At 40.3% G+C, this 19,274-nt stretch overlaps 1 protein-coding gene across 2 annotated transcripts in view; it reads right to left on the bottom strand.

Moving 5' to 3' along the window:
• Window positions 1-19,274, bottom strand: part of MED13L (mediator complex subunit 13L) — a 294,916-nt gene that overhangs the window by 20,403 nt on the left and 255,239 nt on the right. For both annotated transcript variants that reach the window (XM_044244203.1, XM_044244204.1), the window contains exons 17-23: window positions 14,671-15,608; window positions 10,629-10,808; window positions 9,750-9,973; window positions 7,709-7,901; window positions 6,573-6,999; window positions 5,783-6,002; window positions 4,132-4,320 (exon numbers count right to left, since the gene is read on the bottom strand). In XM_044244203.1, coding sequence (XP_044100138.1) covers window positions 4,132-4,320; window positions 5,783-6,002; window positions 6,573-6,999; window positions 7,709-7,901; window positions 9,750-9,973; window positions 10,629-10,808; window positions 14,671-15,608 — 2,371 coding nt within the window. The remainder of the gene's footprint in view (window positions 1-4,131; window positions 4,321-5,782; window positions 6,003-6,572; window positions 7,000-7,708; window positions 7,902-9,749; window positions 9,974-10,628; window positions 10,809-14,670; window positions 15,609-19,274) is intronic.

The raw sequence follows: 19,274 nt of genomic DNA, 5'->3' as shown, positions 1-19,274 counted from the left end.
ACATCAGCGAGGGAACCCCAATCAAGCCAATGTTTCCTTATTAAAAGGAAATTACTATTTTGGAAAGTAAACTGGCCCCACTTCATTAGTCATCAGGAAAGCAGAAATTAAAACCACAATGAGACACTACTACATACCCACCAGAATGTCAAATTAAAAAAGAAAATACTGAGTATCAGTGAGAATGTAGGGTAACTAGAACTTTCAGACACTGCTGGTGATGCAATCTCTTTGGAAAAGTGACAATCTCTGCTAAAGACAAACTCACACATACCCTTGACCCAATCCAGCGAACATCTATGTTTACCAAAGGACAGGTGTAAGACAGTCCATAACAGTTTTAATCCTAACAGCTCCAAATTAAAAATAACCTAAATGCCCATCACCAGTAAAATGGAAGATAAACTGTGTTATAGCTATATAGTCAGAATATTAAAGAGCAAAGACAGGTAAAACTACCACTCCATGTAACAGGATAGATGAATCTAGACACTGGGTAAAAGAAGCCAGACACAGAAAATACCAATTATATGACTCAATTTAAATTAAAGTCAAAAACAGGTAAGATATGTTGTTGTTAAGTCAGAACACTGATTATCAATAGAATGACTAGAAGGGATGTGAAAGACATTTCTCGATGCTTTTCAGTTTTTGTTTCTTGTGCTTGTTAAGTGATGTATTTAGCAGAAATTCATCAAATGGTATACTTATCATTGGGTACTTTTCAGCATGTAGATTATACTTCAGAATGAGTGAGAGAGAGAGAGTGTATGTGTGTGAGTTAAGAAATCAAAGCATTAGCTGTTATCAGTAAGACAAACATTTTAAACCAACTCTGTACCATTTTTTTACAACTATTATACACATTTCAATATTTAATGATATTGGGGTCAGCACACTTCCAAACAGCAAATATTTTAGGCTTTATGGGTCTCTCTTCTTCTGAATATTCTTCTCTTTTTAAAAATGGAACAATCATTATTATCTATGTCATACCAACGCAGGCTGTAGCAGGCTAACCTGAGCCCGCAGTAAAACCACAGTAACAGCTGCTGACCCCTGAAAGAATACATGTTCATCCATCCATCCATCCATCCATCCATATGGCATATACGTATTTATGGCATAAAAAATAGTAATAATGGAATTACAGAATTTTAAAGCTAAAATAAAGGCCTAAGAAAGAGTCTAACGCAATTCCTTCATTTTAGGGACACAAAACACAGGCCTAGAGATATTAAACAATGTGCTCAAAGTTTCAAAGCTAACCTTATCATCGATCCATTCATTCTCCCTACACCTGTAAAGTCTACTCCTAGGTATTTACCAAGAGAACAGAAAACATTTTCAATAGAAACACTTGTGCACAAATGTTCAAAACAGTATTATCCACAAAAGCTAAAAAGTGGAAAGACTCAAATGGCCATCCACTAGAGTAAACAAAATGTGGTATATATCCATACAATGGAATATTTAACCACAAAAAGAAATAAAATACTATACATGCTATGACATGAATGGACCTTGAAAACATGCTAAATGAGACACCAGACATAAAAGATTACATATTGTATGATCCATTTATATGAAGTGCCCAAAACTCGCAACTCCATAGAGACAGAAAAGAGACTGGTGACCATCAAGGGCTGGGGGAGGGGAAATGAGTAGCTGCTACTAGGTATGGTGTTTCTTTCCAGGTTGGCAAAATGTTCTAAAATGAGACAGCAGGGACGCCTGGATGGCTCAGTGGGTTAAGCCTCTGCCTTCAGCTCAGGTCATGATCTCAGGGTCCTGGGATCGAGTCCCGCATCAGGCTCTCTGCTCAGCAGGGAGCCTGCTTCCCCACCCCTTCTCTCTCTCTGCCTGCCTCTCTGCCTACTTCTGATCTCTCTCTGTCAAATGAATAAATAAAATTATTTAAAATGAGACAGCAGTGATAGCTGTACAATTCTGTGAACAAACTTAAAACCACCAGACTATGCAATTTTTAAAAGGGTGAATGTTATAACATGCGAATTATGTCTCAATAAAGCTTTCAAACAAAACAGAACAGTCAGGTGAGAGCGCCTGAAAAGTCTAGCAAAAAGGAGAAGGTTAAATGCCAAATGTCTTAGATGCAACAGACAGCCTGTGATAAATCACAAAGTAAAATATTACTCCCCAAATATTTTTCAGATACTGGATATTCTATGAAAAATAGAAGAAGTGACACCAACAATAGGATTTCTTCTAATACTTGCATGGTAAATACTGAAACCCATTCCTTTTTATGTAAAGTGTACGCGGCTATGCCGCAGTAGAGATTCGGAATTCCCAGGTGTAGAGGCCCAGCACCGAGTCCTCAGCACCTAACATAGGGCCTGGCACACAGCAGACACTTGGCTGTATTTACTGAATGAAAGTGCCCTGCTTAGCTGCAGACTGAGGGAGTGGAAGCATTCAGCAATTAGCCATTACCAAAATAACCATAAAAACTTATAAACCTCAGGAAATACATGTAACCTTTGATTTTGTTTTTAATAATGTCAAATGATTTCTTTCTCTTCCTGTTACAAAGCAAAAGGGAAAAAAAGGCTTATTTTTGCCATCTATTTTCATCTAGAGTCATCTATTTATCTCGTGAGCTACTGATAGTGTTCTGCCAGTACGTTATAAACTTTAAAACTTGTAGGTAATGCCGCAGGACATCTTAATACAGGTAGCCAGCCTTCACTCCCCTCTATGAAAATGCAGAACACTATCAGTTATCATTTGAAAATATGGCAACTTCTTACCAAAGCATAAGGAATGACTGCCATCTGAACTACAGAATAACTACATGAGGTAAAGAACTAAAAGGTTCTAAGTTTATAAAGAAAGGCAGTAACTCAATTTCTGGAGACAAAAGAAAAAAACAGTAGAAACATATATATTTTTTAATTCTAGAAAAAAAGCTAACAGAGAAAATAGATGAACTGCTCACAAAAGTGAAAAATTAAAACTCAAAAGAATAAACCAACCTAAACTGCCAAAGACAGAAATTTGTAAATAACCGCAGAATGAACGTGGGTTGTGGGCTAAGCATTTTCTTCTGGATCAAGTGACAACAAATGCGGTATTAACTACATGCCTCATTTTTTTTCCCCACTTCTAAGTTTTTTGGTTTTTTTTTTTAAAGATTTTATTTATTTGACAGAGATCACAAGGAGGCAGAGAGGCAGGCGGTGGGGGTGGGGGGAGTAGGCTCCCTGCTGAGCAGAGAGCCTGATGCAGGGGCTCCATCCCAGCATCCTGGGATCATGACCTGAGCTGAAGGCAGAGGCTTTAACCCACTGAGCCACCCAGGTGCCCCCCCACTTCTAAGTTTTTATTTATACAAGAGATAAGCATTTCACTGAGTTTTCCAGAAAAACTTACATTACCAACTAAAATCAGCAGGTATTGGTGTTTTTAAGCTCCTTTAATATGAAGAGGTGTTTGCTGGCTTTTATTAACAGGTGATCTTTCATGCAATAGAAGTTGTGGGAACTGATTTTTGAAGGCTTTGAAAATTCTAAACATTGCCCTGTTCATCTATCTTCAGGATAAAGTCATTCGTAAAATAAAAAAAGTATACATCTTTTGTTTGGTGTTTTAAAATTCCCCTAGATGCATGTATCTGTGGGAAGTAGGTTTAAGAAGATGGAGAGGAAAAAGTACTTATTTATATATCAGAAGATAAGGGAAAAGAAAGCAAGCCCCTGTAAACACATGCTTTGGAAAATTAGGAGCCCCTGTAGAGTGAACACATGCACAACTGCTGTACCTGGAGGGACAAGAGCTAGGGAAGGGAGAAAGCCAGTGATTTAGTAACAGATCAGCTTCAAAAAATAGAGAACAAAATAAACATAGGAAAGTCAAACATTAGTAAGTAAGAGTGATGAGTATATTGCCGCCTTAGATCCTACATCAAAAAACACCAAGAGTTTGCTTGTCTCCTTTCTCAAAAATTTTTACAAGTTTAGAGAAGTACCTCCTCTATTTTAAATTAAGCATCAGAGAAACCTCCCACTCTTAACAAAGGCAGAAGATACACCCAGCAGCCAACTCTCCTGGCTTGTATCCCTAGTATAAAAGCACTCTTTTAGAAATTTCTGCTGTGCTACTACCTACCTCCGGGTTCTTGAGGGTCATCTCGATGCTGGCGGCGGGCCCGAATCCTGTGAGGGACTTAATGTGGATCTGTGTGGGCAGAGGTCGCCGGCACTGGCAGTACACTGAAAACGCCATGGACTTCAAGTATTGAATGTAGAAAACTTGTTCGTCCTTCATTGTCTGCAGCATGTACTGGCAAGGCACAATCTACACACACAAATACAAACAAAACTAGAATGCGCTTGGAAAATGAAATGGCATGAATTCTTTGCAAAGAGGGCAGGGAGTTTAAGTTTTAAAATATATAAGGGGGGACGCCTGGGTGGCTCAGTTGGTTGGACGACTGCCTCCGGCTCAGGGCGTGATCCTGGAGTCCCGGGATCGAGTCCCACATCAGGCTCCCAGCTCCATGGGGAGTCTGCTTCACTCTCTGACCTTCTTCTCGCTCATGCTCTCTCTCACTGTCTCTCTCTCTCTCAAATAAATAAATAAAATCTTTAAAAAATAAAAAAATAAAAAAAATAAAATATATAAGGGGCGCCTGGCTGGCTCTGTCAATGGAGCATGCAAACCTTGATCTCGGGGTTGTGAGTTCAGGCTGCACATGGGATGTAGCGACTGCTTAAAATCAAATCAAGTATTATATACATATGTGTATATACATATATTATATACATAAATGTTATGTACATAATGCAACTCCATCTGAACTCCTTAGATGACATAAAATCCTCTATTACAAAGATACACCAACAACTGAAGAAGAGGGGTCATCTGTTGGTTACATTACAGTCACTTAGAAATTACCCTCTTCCTTTTTTAGGGATAAATTGTCAATTTACTATTGCCATGCTCCAAAATTTTTAAAACTTGCTTTTTAATGTAGTTCTCTTTTTAATCACATGTACACACAGAGCGTGCGGTAACTGAGGAATTACTATCTGAGGATGTGAGACACAAACTTCACAACGAAAAACAATCAATAACCTACTCTGGTAACTCTTTAATTCAATATTTTAATTCTGTAAGATGGCTCTAGTGAAAGTGACAGTAAAACAAACCCAAACACCCAAGGTATCATTTGTCACTACTACCAAAATCTTGTAAAATTATTGTACTATAAAGCCAGCCAGGCGGTAGTGGAAGAGGCACGCTCACTGACTGCTCTGTGAAGGGAATGTAAATAAGCGTAACTTTTCTGGAAAGGAATCCGGCATTATTTGTCAGTACTATATCTAAGAATACGCTTTAAGAAATTACCTGAAGTGTGAAAAAGAGATTATAAAGATGTTTATTACAGCTATATGTATAATAGCAAAATTCAGAAACAAATATCTAAGTGTACAATAATGATTACATATGGAGAACATGCACTCATTAGAAATGCTGCTTGTAAGTATTTTAAACATGGCAAAGTATTCATGAATAATGTTAAGTATTAAAGACTAAAAATTATACTAGAAGTATGATTCCAACTCTATAAACAAACATACACAAAAAAGGCGAGAAATACACCAAAATGTTATGCAATGGTGACTAATCTAAAAGTAGAATTATGAGTACCTTTTCTTTTATAGCTTTCATGTACTTCCAGTTAAAAAAAAAAATCATGAACTTGTATTTCGCAAAAACAACAATGAAAGCGAAAAATAAAGTCGCAAATAGTCACCTGGAGAATGAAAGAATTTCTCATATGCTCAGGTAAATTATCTAGCATCTCTGTGTAGCAGCGCATCAAACTCAACAGCCAAAAGTTTCCGGAAGTAGAGTCTTCATCTGCAGTGTAAGTGAAGGGGTCCACCATGTAAATGACAACAGCTGGAGGATAGGCCTGGCTGTCTGCAGAGTCAGGCTCAGTGGGAATTCCTATTCTCTCTCGTTCTGTGATACTGCAGAAAGAGCCACTTATGAGATGCACAAAATAAACATAAGTCACACAAAATATACCAGTTCCAGAGCACACCAATCCCGTGGACAATGATTATAGATTAAATGTAACATCAATATGTGTATTACTAAAATAAAGGCAAACCAAGTCAGTTAGTAGGAAGACAGGTGGGAAATGACAATACACTCCTTTAAATGGGAGATCTCTTTTTCCACTCCCTCTTTCTCCTGGGGCTATATTCTAAAAAGGTATTTTATAATACTATTAATGTTAGTGTTAACAGTTACTATTACTATTATCCACTTAATTCTGTTCACATAATAATAGTAGAATCATCACTAAAACTTACGACGAAGCTAATAAGTACAGTACTAATAAGTTTATAAGAAGTCTCAGATTTCTTAACACTGAAACAAGAGACTGACAGTTGTCACTTCCTTTTGGGAAGAAGAGAAATAGAGCACTTCACTAGACTGAGAGATTCACGAGGTTGAGGCGGACAGCTGGGTGCAGAAGAGTATAAGTGAGGGTCCAAGCCAAAGCCACTCGTGTCAGTCCATGAACAACGTACCTTTCTTGTCCATCCTGTGAGGACTGAGAGGAGCTCTGCCCAGGCTCAGTGTCTCCACCACAGCCCATGTTCCCTTGTGTTCTGTCTGCGGAACTGGCCCCAGTGCTGGGGTTCTGCCCTCCAACACTAGCACTGAACCCTGAAGAAGAGGTAGTGCTGGTCTGGTTAACAACGGCAGCAGGGGCAGAGGACGAGACGGGTGGCACAGAGGAACCAGATGCGGAGCTACTTGCCGCAGGGTTCCCAGAAGTGCTGTTAGAGGTGGGATTGAATGCACTGCCAGCCGAGGGCGCTGCTGATCCTGAATTTGAAGCTAGTGGCCCTGCGTTCCCAGGTGTAGCTTGTCCCTGTGCTGCTGCTGGTGGGGACTGGTACTTAGGTGGTATCAACAGGCTGCTGTCGAGCTGCAGAGTGGCTAGATAAGGTGCTGAAAAAGGACACGGAGAGAGGTGACATCAGTGATGTTCTGCAGTACTGAACTGGATCAGAGATTCAGAATGGCCCCTTTTTTAAAAAATGATGCTTTCAGGCTGCAGTACTCTGATTATGACACCCAAAATGCTATCTCCACACTTGAATATATGCTTATATATTCTGCAAACATGGAAATGAACACGAAGCTACTTATTATAAATTCTGGTGAAGAGGCTTATTAGAAAAAAAAAAAAGTGAGAGAGAGAGAGAGAGAGAGAGAGAGAGAGAAAATTAATCCCTATTACCCTTTCCTTTCAGACTGACCCTCTGGGCCTTCACTGACAACTGAGAGGCCACGTATTCTCTAGCCACCACGGTACACCATGCTCCTCTGTGTACTGAACTTTAAAAGCTTCCAAGATCCTCTTGGGAATGTCGGTTAAATTTAAGCAGTTAATGCCAAGTCCTTCTGCTAAGTTTTCAAAATGTGGAGTAAATTAGATATGACTTCTTTAGGCAACTTTAAATTGCTTTTAAAGAATGTGTGTGCACATAAAAATTAGCATTTAATGACCTAGAACGCAGAAATTAGACCTAAATAAATACAGTAATGGAACACTAACATTACCTGAGACAAAAGTAGCATAATGCTGCTTCCCAAAGGGGGACAATTTGCTATCTTACTTCTCAGATTCTACTTGGCCAAATAAATTCCCATTTACCTAGGTGATGGCGGCAAACTTGCGCATAAAGTTTGAGTCTGGAATGATTGTCATTCTCCTCACTGCTCCACGGCTGGTTGAACCACTCGCTCACAAGCTCGTCAGTCAGCTTCTGTGCCACGGTCTTTCCCACGCGCATGATCCCGTCTCTTAGCACTTTGCAGATGGGCTTGTGCTGCCCAAGCCTACACATCTGATACCACAAGCAAGATCATTACTTACAACAGGAACCACTCCTATCCTTGGCGGGGAGAATTCTTTATCATACGCATCGAAGTATTTTGCTTTTCTTTTAGCATTAACACGAACAACCAAACCAACATTAGACGCTGGTCCTTTCTGGTAATTATAATGTATGCTGAGACTGCTATCTGTCTCTCCAAAACCTGGCCTAGACCCTCTAAAGAAAAATAAATGTTTCTTCACCCCAGCCAATTCCTCCCACACAAGGGAAGTTTGCTGAGCACTACCTGATTGCTAATGGTCAAATAAAGAATTAACCAGATTCCTGCCTACTTTGGCTGACTGAGACATATGTCCACTAAAACCTCCTAAGTAATCCCTACTCATAATGTTTTCCCATAAGATAACATTAAAATTTTATGGGCCATCTGTTACAGACATTTGGAGATCACCAATAGCAGAAGCCACTGAAGCAGTGGATATGCTGATCACTTTTTCAAAGTAAATAGTTGTTTAAAGCACAATGATATTGTTATTAATCTCCAGGACACTAAATGGGTACTTACAGCAAAGAATTAATATAATACACCTGCAAAAAATAAGCTACTTAACTATCTACTCACCAACAGGAGAGCCCACATTATTCCTTATTAGAGGTGATAACTGAAGGCTTACCAAGCCCCTACAAAGTTCTCTAACGCACACTCTTCTCAACAAGGTATGCACTCCCGCCAAATGAGCAATCCTAGTAAAGTCATTAGTCTCTAAAAAGATCCAGCAATGCTTTTATGTTTTGTAAGTCATGTTAAAAGTTTCATCCAAGAGAAGAGAACTGGGCTCTAAAAAAAATTGCTTAGATAAGTTTTCTCTGTTATGGTCCTTGTGATTTAATAGTATTACACATCCATGAGCGAGGCACTGTATAGAAATCACTGTACCTAACGGTTCCTTTAGGGGCTTAACTGATGTCATTACCTCGTACGTTAGCATCTCCTCACTTCTTTGTAGCAACACGTAAGTTTACTATTTCACGTGTGCCCATCCACTTCTAGATAGTGAATGTTCTGTTATGAAACATTTTAGAAATTCAACTTGGCAACTTCTTTAACAAACACTCTTGTGATGTTTATAAAATGCCTGTAACAGTTCTTTATAAGTACTAATTTTATTTAATTTTGCCCAAAATAAAGATATTAGAAGTATAAGAAACAAAGAATTTAGTGTACATACACTTTGGCAGAAAAAATGTGGCACTTAACCTTAAAGATACTCATGATTCCAATTTTTCAAAAGTAACAGTAATTTACGTACTAAATATATAAAATGATTCACCAGCTTTTATATTATGGTTATTACATTATTAATCTGTATCAAAGTTCTAGTACTAAGAAGAATGCAGTGCTAAATACACAACAGGGACATGACTCATTAAACTTATCTTTTGACTCAAAAATCTCAAGCTAAACATTTTCATACTGTTTTCAAGACCCCCCACCCAGCACCAAGAAGGGATGCGCTTTCTTTCTGTAAAGGTCATCTTCTGAACATCCAGAACACCCGCTGGTAAGCAACACTTTCCGACTCAAGCACACACATGAGGAAAGAAGAGCTGACGGAACTGTAAGAGTGTGGGAAGGCTGGCAAAGCAGTCTTCTACATCTAACAAAATGTAAAGCCAAGAGGGGAAAGCAATATACTCCCAGGAAAACTTGCCAATTTAATTCTCTCCTTTATCCTCCAACCACTCGCAAATTTTCTTTGAGATCTACCTTGAAGATATTTGTTCTTTAAAATTTAGTCATAGCTGGAAACAATCTGAGGACTCATGTCCCCAAAACGATCTTCGTATCATTCTCACCTCATATACAGCGCTCAAGTCCCTGAAGAAAGTTTTGGCTCCTTCGAGCAAGGCCTCATTTTCTGGACACACCACAATATAAGCAACATCACGGTGGCCCCCATATGGGTCCAACAATAGCCTCTCCCAAAATGGCAAAGAGAATGGTGAGATGGTGAGGAAGTCTTTGTCGCAGCCTACCAGCAGAGTGGGAATGGGCAATGGCTCAGGAGACTCTTCTGAACCTGTAACAAGAAGGCAGTTAGGACGGTGCTTGAAAGTCCATTTCCTATAACCTAGACAACTCAGAAGTTCTTGCTGCATTAGTCCTAATCCTGGCATCAGAAATTTCTTGTAGGTTGACAGGATCACTCTCAAAAGTACTCTCAAATCCCCTTATTACATGGCCCCTGACAAAGACCTTTTATCAATGAGTCAGAATGCACTTAGATAGGTCCAATAAAGGCAGATTAGAAAAGGTAAAGTTAGTTTTCCAAGCAGCACTATACCATTTCCTTTAAATTAAGCCTTAAAATCCTGACTGGGAAGAAGTTGAAAGAACTAGTTCAGAAGTTCATCAGGATGAAAATAAAACAAGGATGAGGAAGATGAGGAGAATCTAATGAATACTCCAAATATTATTTTCCTCATTGACCTGGATTCTACCAAGGATGCTTAGAGAAAACTTAACTCCAAACTGACTTTAGGGAAGAAAAGATTATAAAGATTAAATATTAAGATAAAGATTAAAGATTAATTTATAAAATTATAAAACTTAATAGTCATGAAAAGGATTCCATTTTGTCAGTAAAGCTAGCACTGGACAGTAACTAAAACTGGAAGAATTATGGAAGAATATGGAAGAATTATGGAAGAATTGAAACGGGGAAGAGATTCTACCATAGGTTCCCCGTCCTGCCATTTTGTGGAACTGCTGCCAGGTTAGCGGTCCCTGAACATGCTGGATATTCTCCCAGGTCCTGCCCGTGCGTTTCTTTTGGATGGCATCTTGGAGAAAGGGCTGCAGCGACAACAGCATGCGGACCACATCCTGGGAGGAGAGCATGCTGATGTCTAGCACTGCAAGAGAAAGGAAATGAAAAGGAACAAATTATACAGGGGGACTGGCATTCTCTTCTTCCCTGCCATCCTTCTGGACCTCAGTTATAGTCCATGACAAAAGACATTACTGGCAGTAGATTCTCTTTTCAGTATATTCTAAAATGCTTGACTTACCAGTCAAAAAATATTATTTTATTATTACAAAGTAATTTATAATTTACTATGGGAAATAATAAAAGGAGAAATAGATCACTCTGTATCTAAGAGGTTAACTATATAATTGTTTAGAAATAAAAAGATGGGTAGGCCTGAATTTAAAATCATACAGACCTGTTTCCAAGGTTGTTCATAGGGAAAGAGAGCTATAAAAGTTTCTTAATCATTATATTACTTTTATTTATAAATAGAAATGTTTTGAAAGTATGATCAGTGTGTGTTGGGGGGGACTTAAATAAAAGCTCTTAAAAACTGTTAAAAATGCTCTTAATGTAAAATGTTTTCACAAAATACGAAGCGCACAGAGAGAAAGACAACTTTCCATGCAGGCAGAGGCATAAGAAAACATGGCAAAAGCTACGACAGGACTGAAAGTCATCTGTCCACAGAGGAAGGTGGGATTTTCATGGTTTCAGAAGAAATATTCTTCCTACTGAGGAGGGGCCCTCACACAGAACCTGAAAAATCTCTCAGACTCTATACAAAACTGTGCACGCATGAACATATGCATATTATTTCCCAGGGATAAAGGTCCATAAAGGCTCATCAAATTCTCAAAAAGATCTGAAGAAAGAGCTAATGATGTGTGAGGTGATCAGCTGCATACCTAAAGGCCCTTCCTTACTCTTTCTTTTCTAGCTGACTGGGAAAGGGGCACAGATGGAAATCTAAGATTTATCTACCAACTAAACCTGAAACACAGGATGCTTAAGACATCTCTAGGTGTATCCCTAAACCAAACAAATTGCTAATCTAAATTTGCAGCCTCTTGGGAAAAACTGGGAGACATGGCAAGCCGCAGGCCACATTCCTGCACAAGCAGCATGCTGGAGCGAAGGCTCAGCGCCCCCTTCAGATGGCTCTCCTCACTCAGCTCTGCTGCCTGCCTGAGAAGGAAGCAGTGATCGACTTTATCTTCAAGCCTGGGCTGCTTTTTTCTTAAAGAAAAAAGTACTTCTTGGACCCATGGCTCTATCAGAAGTTGGAGAATGACACACAAAGAGAACCACCGCTTAGAGAAAAATAAAAGCAGTCCTCATTCTTTGTGGCTACTCGTGTGCACACAGAAAAGAACGTGTGTACTGACAGACACAGCGAGGGCACTGCCGTTGGCAAATCTGGCTCTAGCATCATTCATTCACGTTATCTGTCTGGTACTGTTAAGCTTGTGACTTTGGAACCCACACCTCCCCTGCAATAAAACTCTGCTCTTCTTCATATCCAAAGATGACAGGACTGATCCACCCACACACCGCTTTTCTGTCTGAAGGCTACTATCTGGCAAAAGGAACCACCCGATATAATCACCCACATTTCTTTAGGGAAAAGACTGTACTTTCTTTAATTCATTTAATTAACAAATGCATCCAGCAGACATTAATTGAGGCCTTCTAAGTACAATGCACTGTACTCAAACCCAAGTGGTTACAGAAATGAGCATAACCCTTGAATACTTCCTTACAAGTCTCCACCTCCGAGAAGTCTCCTGATTTGGCTACTCAGAAAATGCCTACTCATCCCCTACTCCACTGATCTCTGTCCTCTGAACATACTTTCTCCTTCCCGATTTCCAACTGTATTTAAGAAGCTTATGTAACCTTTCCCCTACAGGCTGAGAGTTGTTCAGAACAGGGTCCACGTTTCATTCATGTAAGCAACTACTCCAGCCCAGCTTGTTCGCACCTCTCTACAGAAGCAGCTCCTCACCATGGTCAAAAGATATGTTTAATCCTCTTCTTAAAAGCTCAGCTACACTTTAATGCTTCTTGACCACTCACTCGTCTCTTTCTTGAAACTTGGTTATGTTGCAGAGTTCAGTGAAGCTCTGTCCCAAGCTCTCTTGTTGGTCTGGGTTTCCTCCTCCTTGGTGAGCTTTCTTCCTCCTCTGTGCCCTGGACTTGAGTATCTACAAGTCAACTACTCACTTTCCCCCGAGCTGCAGGCCTGGGAAGTCCCAAGAGTCTACCTGACATCTCTACCTGGGTATCTCAGAAGAGATCTTTAAGATTTCCCAAACTCAAGTTAGGAGCTTTCTCCCCGGACCTGGCTTCTTCCAATGCACTGATCTTTGAACGACATCACCATCTGTCCAGGTATACAAGTCACAAGCCCAGGTGTCTTTCTTACCATCTCGCTCTCTCAGACCCCTAAAATCCAACCCTTTACCAAGTCCTGCAGTCCAACCACTTCCTCAACATCCCTTGAATGTTTCCACTCCTTTGCCATCTCCCTTGCTAAGACAAGAAACCAAGTTATTCTTTCTTATTTGAGCCGCTGCACTAACCCTCTCATCTTCCCACCATTCCTGCCATTTCCAAATCCACAGCCTCCACTGCAGTCAGAGCTTGTCTGTTTCTTTACACAAATCAGAGGGCAATGCCTCTTCATGAACCCATCATGTTAGGGCTCTTGGGATAAAGACCTCAGCCCCAACAGGTCTCAAACGGCTCTCGGGAATCTAGCCAGCTCCAAGCTCCCTTCAGTTCTTTCAAGATGTATTTATTTAAGGGGGGGGGGGTGAGGAGCCAGGGAGGGAAAGTGGGGAAGAGGAGAGAATCTCAAGAAAATTCCCCACTAACTTGGGGCTCAATCTCATGACTGTGAGATTGTATCCTGAGCCAAAATCAAGAGTCAGATTCTTAACCAACTGAACCACCCAGGCACCATCCCACATTAAAAATAAAATAAAATATTTATTTATTTGAGACAGAGAGTCCTTCAGCTCTTTGAAAGCCCCAAGTTCTGCGTAACTCTGGGCCTTCCCTCTTGCTGCTTTTTCTGCCTGGGACACAATTCCTTGCTCTCCACCTTCTTTAGCCAGTTATTCTGTACTTGGCATGGAAATCTAATGTTTCTACTTCCTCAAGGAGTAGAAGAAGGCTGACCTACTGCTCTTCTAGGCTGAGCCCCAGCCTAGGAAGGCCCTCCCACCCCACACCTTCATCATTTATAACAGTTTCTAATACTATGCTAATTTGTGTAATTATTTGATTAATCTGATGTCCATCTTCCAGAATAGATTAGAAAGTCCCTCAGAGAGGTGTCCTGTCTCTTTCAGTCACTTTACCCCCAGGGATGCATCACAGCATAGACAGTGAATGAATAAGGGAAGGGAACAGCAAGCTGCAGGGCTCACTTAGAGCTCAACATTACAGACATTTGTCAGCTGGAGCTTTTAATAATGGCAGTGACAAGCCTCAGGAACCACAGCACAAAGCCAAGTGCAATCACTGTTACAAGACATGCAAAACACTGGAAAAGCAAAGGAAGGAGAAAATGCTCTGTAAATGGGTAGAAGGCTCCACAGGACAAGTATTTAAGAGACAACCGAGTTAGAAGAATGGGTGGATTTAAACACGCAAGGTGTGCCAACTACTTGTCTGTGTACTTGCAATGATGCTGATATGTAGCAGTCATTTTGCCATGTGGGAAATCAATATGAGAGGAAGTTTTCACAAAATAATGAGTCTCCTCAAAAGGTGTTTCTGTATAAAACACTGCTCTATTCCTTAAATTTAGAAAGGTTGGCCACAGAGCTCTTAACTTTAGTTTTGTGTGTGTGTGTGTTTTTTTTAAGAGAAATGAAATTTAAAATTCTGTCCTTTATAATTTACCATCATACCAAGATAATTTTCAAAGTAAACGTGTATTCCGGGAAACCTACCGTTGCTATGAGGCCAAGAGTGCACAGTGGCACTTCTCACCAGAGCTTCATCCACTTTTCCACCAGTGGGATTATCCACATACTGTCGGCCCTGCTCCAAGGCATTAAAGCATTCCGTCCAGTAATCATTATTATCTGCTTGCACCCGGTCATAACTCCAGCTTACACAGGGAAGAGTCTGGCGACTGTTAGAGGAAATGTAGTCCAGGAAACTCAGTGAAGCAAAAGGTTGTGTATGTTGATTCTGGAGGAGGAGGAGAAGGCTTATAGGTGGCTCCTGGGACTTTCTGGCTCCCTCCATCTGAGGAAGGAAGGTAGTCTGACACATCATTAAACGCCTCTCCGCAGCCTGACCAATATCAGAATTCTTCCCAAAAATATCCAACTCATCTTCCAGGAAGAGTCCTGAATTGTAGCCAAGTTTGCGATTCATAATCGCACTAAACCCACAGGTACAGCGATACTGGTCCTCGTTGGAAGAATCGGGGATGTAAAGCCCAACGTCTGCCCCTTTGATGTTCATGTTGCAGGCACAGATGCAACAGCTGTCAAAGTTTCGGTCTTTAAAGATATTCATCACAGAATCTGAGAGAATCAAGGTGACGTAGAGACTGTGGGCTTCAGGAATTGGCTGCATCGTGGCAGGCTCCACAGAGTTAAGGGGCCGCGTGGTAGAGGGGGTAGAGGCTGGTGACCCCTGATCGGTGCTATCGTATTTAACCGACCCTTGACCACTGGCAGTGCCCCCACCTCTGGGAGTTCTTGGGGTCCTGGGGGTTCGTGGTGTGGGGACAGAGAAGCGAGGGGTTGCTGGAGATGGCAAAACTCCTGCTCCACTGTTGCTGGCTGGGGCAGCACTGTTCAACGTCACTGGTGTGTTCATCTGTGGTGTATTCAGATAGTCCGGATCTGCTAGGCTCCCGACACTAGGCACATTACTGTAACAGACAGTACCAAGTGAGAACAGGTGCATGTTACAGACATAATTACCCCACCTGGCCTGTGCATTTTTTTTTAATATTTTATTTATTTATTTGACAGCCAGAGATCCTAAGCAGGCTCCCCGCTAAGCAGAGTCTGATGAGAGGCTTGATCCCAGGACCCCGAGATCATGACCTAAGCCAAAGGCAGAGTTTTAACCCACTAAGCCACCCAGGTACCCCTGGCCTGTGCATTTCTTATCATTTATGCATGCTTTCACTAGGTATATTCAATTTTTTCTTACAAAAAAAAAAAGATTCAAAGGAGTCAATAAAAGTGATGGGAAAGCAGAAGCAAGGTAAGAATAATAATATACCATATACCAAGAATAATACATCATTTTCCTTCTACTTATTCCACATCAAAGCAATCTCCATCTTAATCTTTCAAGAGAACTTTACTGTTTTTACAAGAGAACATGGTGCTGGGTTTGGTCAATCTAGTTTTGAAAAACTGTAACTATTAAGTGGGACTTTAACACATGAGTTCAGATGCTAAATTGACTAGAAAAGCATAGGATAAAATTTCCATCTAATCTGCAATTACATTTTTGTCACTTTTTAAAATTTAAAGTCTGCTGCTATACTTATCCTCTGAGATCATAATCCATACATGATTCTAAAGCAGTTATACTCAAACAAATAGGAACATTTGCCATTTTTCTAATTTTCAAAGCACAGTCCTATCTAGGCTTGCATTTTTATAGTACTGAATGACCATAAAGGAATCCAACTGTAAGAAACCCACTGGCCAGTACTACACTACAATTAATACCAATATCACATATGTAGCTAGGAGGCCTTAGTATTAATTAGATGAATTGTGCAGTATACATACTGTATCATAGCTCCCAAACTTCTAACAGATTTCTGTGGGGTGGTGGGCAACTTTAGTTCATTTTTAATCTTCAATATGCTATGTATTACCTACAGCACAATTATTTTTAGTTCCCAGAGACTGATCACACACTGTGTTATCTATTTTTTCATAAGCAATGACTTCTTTTTAGAACAGTCACACAGAAAACAAAAACGGTTTCTACAATGTTCTGCTGTTTTATTATTGTAAAATATTTTTTATGTACATTCTTAGAAGTACATGTAAAAAAAAGCAAATGAGACCATTCTCTCCCAATTAGAAGGTATCAAAAGAAAAGATTTCATTTACTGCCCAATATTTTTTTGAAATCTATTAATACTGTACTTAAACTAATGTTCTTCCAACAAATGACATATTCATTCACTTATAATGTGAAAGAAGAATGTCATAAAGTGATGGCTCTTCAAATAATTTTCTTGTGATTTTTAATTAGCTATGCCTAAAACACCAGCTTAAAAAATCCAAATCCAGCACTACAAAGAAACTAACTCTGAAGCACAGTGGTATCTTTGAGTGCAGATAAAAAATGACCTAGAAACCTTGATTAGCAATCACTGCTATCTCAGAGACCAAAATAATGTGTAATAATGATCTTTACTCTAATTGGACTCCTTTCAAATTCTTCTGTTTGACAAAACCCTAAAATTATTATACAGTTCAGATCAGAAGAACTATGACTACTAACTGAAAACCTAAATAATTAAATTGCTCCTTAGGTAGTAAGAATGGTTTAACTTGTATAGTAAACTGATTTTTCCCATTCAATAAAAATGAACTAAGTACCAACACTATACTCGATGCTGGACATTCAACAGTGAAAAAGGGGATGAGAAGGTAGCTCACAGCAAGTATGACAGGTGTCAAGCAAGTGAGTGTGCACGTTCTGAGTGTGACCAGGGTGCCAGGGGGATGGAGACCCCAGCAGAAGGAACTCACGTAGTCTAGAACTGTGTTGTCCAATAGGGTTATCACTAGCCCTATGTGCTAAATTTAAATAAACTTAAATAAAACTATAAATTCATTTCAAGAGGTGCACAGCTACAAGCTCAGGGCAGGGGATGTTGTATTGGAAGGTGCTGATATAAAACACTTCCTTCATCAACAACAGCTCTTAACAGTGCCAACTGAGAATACCAAGGATCTCTGGGATGGCAAAGGACAGATTTCATGTACCTAAACAATGATCTGAATTATTGATTATTTAAACTATCATACAGCAAAGGGCTGCATGTCACTCTTTTTTTTTTTTAAAGATTTTATTTATTTATTTGACAGAGATCACAAGTAAGCAGAGAGGCAGGCAGAGAGAGAGGAGGAAGCAGGCCCCCCGCTGAGCAGAAAGCCCAATGTGGGGCTCGATCCCAGGACCCTGGGATCATGACCTAAGCCGAAGGCAGAGGCTTAACCGACTGAGCCACCCAGGCGCCCCTGCATGTCACTCTTTTGAGCAGTCTGTGTGTATAAGAAATTCAACCGTCAGATGGGTTCCTGGTGCCGCTGCCCTGGATGAGAATGGGGTGGCAACCCTTCCATGAGCCCTGCTGGACTAGACCAATCCCCCACTTACAGAAGCTCCAGCATGACTGGAGTACGGCAGTCGAAAACAAGCCCAGCAATCACCACAAGGGTACTTCTGAGCACGCTCTTGCCCCCTGATGATGAGATATTATTGCCACAATACTTTCACAGCCACTGGAACCTTTCAAAAATCGTGTGGGGGAAGTCAGGCAGGATTATACCAATTTTAAAGAAGGGGAAGACTCAGGTAAGCTGGTCATTTAAGGTCATACGGAGGAGTAAACAAAAAAGGCAGGAATGGAGTCCTCTGACAGCACAGTTCTACCTTCCTAAGTCTGGGTTCTTTTATCCTACACTCTGTCACCGTTTTTCACATTCTGACGCTGACTTTACATACATACACATAAAGCCTGTTAAGACATTAAAGTTGGTTTCATCAAGATGGTTTTCTGTGATGTCACAAATACAGCCCACAGGGCTGGATCTGGAATTTGTCTTATCTTATTGGCTCCTAAAATGTAACTCTGCATTAACTACAAACATTTTTTAAAAGGAGATTTACATAAAAATGCAGATCACCAGTCTCCCACATTCCTGCCTGAACAATGCACTGTAACTGGAGAGCACACAGTCCCTTTAAATGAGGCATACTCTTGGGCGCCTGGGTGGCACAGCTGGTTAAGCATCCGCCTTCAGCTCAGGTCAAGATCCTAGGGTCCTCAGATGGAGTCCTGCATCAGGCTCCCTGCTCCACAGGGAATCGGCTTCTCCCTCTGTGTCCCCACTCCCCATCTCTCATGAATAAATAAAATTTTAAAGAAATAATAAATAAATGAGGCATATTCTTAAGAGTTCCATCAAAGACGCTGCTCTCTCCTACTGCCCTTCAGGATGACACTGACCATCAGTGATGCCAAGACTTTTGCTTTACCCAACGCAGGTCATCCACACATTGTTTACCTGGTCCTGACAGAAATTTGAGTTTATGGCCTTATATTTTAAAGCATTTATTTTTTCAAGAAATTATTAATCACAGGGGAAACAGAATCTACACTGTTGACAGCCTACTGTTTTTTGACAGAGTGAAATGTGCTCAAGCTACAATATACACCCCCTTTTCCTTCCTCCGTGTCATACCAGCCCTGTTGCTGCTTTCTTTTATGACATGGGGTTAGTGTCAGAGAAAGTGTCTATGCTAATACTTCATTTTAAAGTGCTTGAAGTAA

The sequence above is a fragment of the Neovison vison genome, chromosome 3 (assembly GCF_020171115.1).
Source record: "Neovison vison isolate M4711 chromosome 3, ASM_NN_V1, whole genome shotgun sequence".
NCBI lineage: Eukaryota > Metazoa > Chordata > Mammalia > Carnivora > Mustelidae > Neogale > Neogale vison.
The sequence above is the reverse complement of the archived record's forward strand: the minus strand, read 5'-3'. Positions and strand labels throughout refer to the sequence as shown.